The sequence below is a fragment of the Charadrius vociferus genome, unplaced genomic scaffold, assembly GCF_000708025.1.
Source record: "Charadrius vociferus isolate BGI_N301 unplaced genomic scaffold, ASM70802v2 scaffold661, whole genome shotgun sequence".
In the NCBI taxonomy this organism is placed as follows: domain Eukaryota; kingdom Metazoa; phylum Chordata; class Aves; order Charadriiformes; family Charadriidae; genus Charadrius; species Charadrius vociferus.
In genome coordinates, this window is record NW_009647002.1 from 51,831 (window position 1) to 56,091 (window position 4,261).

Consider the following 4,261-nt stretch of genomic DNA (forward strand, 5'->3'; position numbering starts at 1 on the left):
CTGGGGTCGGTGCCCGGCCCAGCACGGGGCAGAGATGGGCAGGATGGCCGGCCCTGGGCTGACAGCGGTGTCTGCCTGGTGGAGAGCTGGCAGGGGGATGGCAGAGCATGTTGCTGCCGTGCCAGAGGGTGGGCGGGATGGGTGCACCTGCTGTCCCGTGAGGAGCCCCGGGAGGGTCCGGGCCAGGGTCTGGGCTGAGCTGCTCAGAGCCGGCAGCCATGGTCCCCTTCCCCCCTCTCCAGGTGATGCTCTTGGAGCAGACTGGTCAGGCAGCACAGTCCTTCACTCCCGGCACGGCTACGAGCCCACCAGCTCTGCCTGCCTTCCCATCGTGTGTTCTGTGGGGCACGGTGTTGTCGGCGCTGCATAGCTCTAGGGTCATGCACTGCTGCTAATGACCCTTCCCCCTCTCAGTACAACAAATTAGCGCTGTCCCGGAGCAGGAGGTGCATGGCCTGACTCCGGCTCTGTGGGGCCTGCACAGAGGGCAGCTCAGCCCTGCTGGGATGGGGCTGAAACCTCGAACCCAGAATACAGTTTTAATTTAGAGGGGGCCAGTGTGGAGAGACTCTGTGGGTGCTGAGGGCTGGCGGCTGTGCTGGTGCCATGTTCCGGGAGGGAAAAGCTGCCCAGAGCCGTGCACTGCAGACAGCTCGGGTGCTCACCCTCCTCCTCTCCCGCAGCCCCGGCTCACCTGGCTGACACCATCCATAAGAAGAAACACACGCGCCCGACCTTCACAGGGCACCAGATCTTCGCTCTGGAGAAGACTTTTGAGCAGACCAAGTACCTGGCAGGTCCCGAGAGGGCACGGCTGGCCTATTCCCTTGGCATGACCGAGTCCCAGGTGAAGGTGAGTGTGGGCCCCTGTGTGGCACAGGGTGTGTGGGGGGGTGGCTGCTAACCGAGCTGGGGCGGCAGGTCTGGTTCCAGAACCGACGGACCAAATGGAGGAAGAAGAGTGCCCTGGAGCCCTCCTCGTCCTCGCAGCGGGCGGGGGGCTCTGGTGGAGAGCGGGCAGCCTCTGAGACCGAGGACGACGAGCACAACAAGCCCCTGGACCCCGACTCAGATGACGAGAAGATCCGGCTGCTGCTGAGGAAGCACCGCGCGGCCTTCTCGGTGCTGGGCTTGGGCACGCACAGCGGCTGAGCACCGGCACAGCCCACCCCTCTGGGCCACGGGGCGCCCGGCCCGGCCGCCTGCTTCCTGCCAGGGGGGTGACCCCCAGCAGATACCCGGCTGTGGGGATGGGGCGGCTGCCACCCTCCTCCTGGTGGCACCTGCCCAGGGATCACGGCTCACAGGGCTGGCAGCAGCACACGTGGGCAGCGTCAGGCGCGGCGGAGCTATCGGCATTGATGAAATAAAGGTCCCAGCCGAGTCCCAGCGCTTGCTTCGCGGGCGCGCGGTCCCGGGTGCCCCCATGAGGCTGGGCTGGAGAGGGGGCTGGGAGAGCAGGGATGGGGCAGGGTCTGTGTGCCAGGCAGGGGAAGGGGCCGTGGCTGTGGTGCTGTGTGTGGGGCAGGAAGAGCCCACGGGAGCGGGGCAGTCCTGGGGACGTTTCCCAGGGTTTTCCCCGGTTTGGGCGTGCACCGGCAGCGAGAGGTGCTGGTTCAAAAGTCACTCGTTGGGGCCTCTTGGTGGAACCTATTAGCAGCAAATAAATATCATTTATCTTAACGGTGTGAGTGAGAGCCCATTCACCTGTCGGGGCTGCAGGATTGATGTGGCGTCAATAGCCCCGGTGTGTTTGCTGCCAACCTGGTGGGCCTCCCCCGTCTCTGTGCTGCACCGCAGAGCGGCAGGGGCTGCGTGCACGCACATGTGTGTGCACATGGGGCTGCACGGCCCCTGCTCTGGCTCCCCGTGGCTCAGCCCTTGCGTGCCAAGGGTGGGTGCTGCACAGGGCCATCTGTCCCCAGCCACTCAGCATGCCGAAGGGACTCCGGCAGGCGCAGGCACAGCACGGGGGCCTGGCAAGCTCAGCAGTTGTTCAGCTGAGAGCCATCTAAGTGCCAGCCAGGTGTGAGTAAACAGACTGGCCGCGTCCTGGGAGGAAATCGATAGGAGATAAGGTGCTGCCGGCCCATCATATACTGATTTAGCAGCGTGGCACCAGCACGGAGGAGGTGTTGGGGGCTGCAACCCAAGCTGCCCTCGCCTGCGGCTGCAGACAGCATCCAGGGACAGGCTGGTGGCCAACTCCACCCCTGGAGATGGCCAAAGCCCCCGAAGGACTGGTGCTTTGCAGCAACCCCGAGCACCAGCCTTGTTGTGGGGGTCTGTGGTGTGGGGCTGCAGACCATCACCATGCCACCTGTCTACCTGGGCCCCTAGACCCATGTTTGGCTTCAAGTCCTCTCCAATCTGTTGCTTTCCGCCATGTGCTGGGCTGGGGGGGTGGAATTTGAAGGTGCCCTGATCACTCGGCAGCACTTTCCCAGGGCTTAGGGAAGACTGATCTCCCCCCATAGGTCCCTGTCCAGACCCCCAGCAAGTGTGGGGCTCTTCACGCTTCCACCTCAGCCATGCAGCCCCTCTGCTGCCTCGATGGGACAACTGCCGGTGGGTGGCAGAGCTGATGGACCCTTCGCAAGGACATGGGAGGTCAGGTCCCACAGGCAGCGCGGTGCCCAGGGCCGGGTTGGAGGCCGCGTGCCCCATGCACCTTGACCTGCGGCAGAGCTGAGAGAGCCACGTCACCGTCCATGGGCAGAGCCGGTGCTCGGCAGGAGCAGGCTCCGCACGGCAGGAGAAGTGTGGGGCTGCTGTCGGGATATTTTTTTGACATTTTCTAAGCTGCCCAGCGTGGCTGACAATTTTTAATGTACTAACTGCCTGGTCCAGTGAGCTGATTAATTGGTGCTGTGGAGATCAATACAAAACAGAAAATTAAAACAATTTTAAAGTGATTAAGTAGTTTAACACCTGTCTGATGCCACGTCAGGACTGGGAGACAAATAAAGCAGGTGGCAAAGGGCCTGCTGCAGCTGGGGAGAGTGACAAATTGCAGCCGCAGCCTGGCTGCCCCGTGCATCCCTGCAGCCAGACGGGACACCCGCGCAGTGCTGCTCTGTGCAGGGGGCCGGGGCCGTGGCCAGGACCACCCTCCCCTCCTGCCCTTTCTGCCTGCTGCCGCTCCCGCCGTCCCCCTTTCCGTACTGACGGCACCGGCCACTTGCTGCTGCGCCTTGCTGCTGCAGAGCAGTCCCCGGCCAGCGCGGGGGTCTGGACTGCAGCCTGGTACACGGTGAGCACTGGCTATGCCCTCCCCAAACCTGCCTTCTGCCCTGTGGCCGGGGCCGGACAGCCCTGGGGCATTCGGACCAGGCTCCGCCGAGCGCGGCCGATCTCGGGGCCGACTGCTGCGGGGGTGTGTGGGTGCGAGCGCAGGCAGGGCGGCCTGGCAGGCAGATGGATAGCAGCTCCGCTTCAATTCTGCATCCCTTTTCTCCCAGACAAACCCCGTCGGATTTTCATAAATCAAAGCGCCACACTGTTTAATAAAAATTTATTGACTTACAAGTGATTATTTATCAAAAGGCCATTAATAGCGGCTCCGGGAATGATGTGCTACTGGGTGGTGCGTGGAGACTAATAGCAAATCAATGCCAGCATCCGGGCAGAATGCATATGAGGGCCCCCGACCCCAGCGGGCTGCATGACTGCTGCAGCCGGAGCCAGCAGCCCCTACCCCGCGGGCCGCCCAGCGCTCCCCCTGGTTATTTATCGCTTACAAATGAAATGATCGATACTTTTAATCTAGAGCTAAATTTATTAACTTTCCCATCGGAGAGAGACATATTGACTGGGGCCATGGGAGGGGGAGCCGAGGAAAGATGGATGTGTGCCTCCTAACCTGTCCAGCCAGCTCCCTGCCTGCTGCGGAGCATCCTGGCAGCAGCAGGGCTGACGGAGATGGTCCCCAAGCACGGCGGGGCGGTTGGAGGTCCTGCAGAGCCGGGGAGGCAGGGGAGCGCTCCTGCGCATCACCACGGCGTCTGTGACAATGGCCGGGGCAGCAAACCATGAGCAGAAGACTTGTGGGCACCCACGGCTGGGTCTGCGCGCCCCGGGAAAAAAGAGTACGGCAATGCCTGTACCCGCCCTGGGGATGAGTGCCCTGGAGGACGGGGAGGGTGTGGATGAGTGCTGGGGGCATCTGCTGGCTGAGGAATGGCCAAGCAGAGCCTGGGGACTCTGCCCAGGCGGGCAGTGATCACCCTGTCCCCAGCCCGGGGCTGTGTCCTGGCTGCTG

General features: G+C 63.1%; 1 protein-coding gene across 1 annotated transcript; it reads left to right on the forward strand.

Moving 5' to 3' along the window:
- Nucleotides 1–218: 218 nt before the first annotated feature.
- NKX6-3 (NK6 homeobox 3) lies at nucleotides 219–1,152 on the forward strand. Its single transcript, XM_009895410.1, has 3 exons — nucleotides 219–264; nucleotides 684–853; nucleotides 922–1,152. The coding sequence occupies exons 1-3, from the start codon at nucleotides 219–221 to the stop codon at nucleotides 1,150–1,152; spliced, it is 447 nt and encodes a 148-aa protein (XP_009893712.1).
- Nucleotides 1,153–4,261: the final 3,109 nt, after the last annotated feature.

Bases quoted from the DNA above. Each gene is read 5' to 3' on its own strand.
- NKX6-3 (XM_009895410.1), top strand. From the start codon at position 219: ATGGTCCCCTTCCCCCCTCTCCAGGTGATGCTCTTGGAGCAGACTG. The intron at 265-683 runs GTCAGGCAGCAC...CCTCTCCCGCAG, and splicing joins GATGCTCTTGGAGCAGACTG to CCCCGGCTCACCTGGCTGAC. The intron at 854-921 runs GTGAGTGTGGGC...CTGGGGCGGCAG, and splicing joins TGACCGAGTCCCAGGTGAAG to GTCTGGTTCCAGAACCGACG.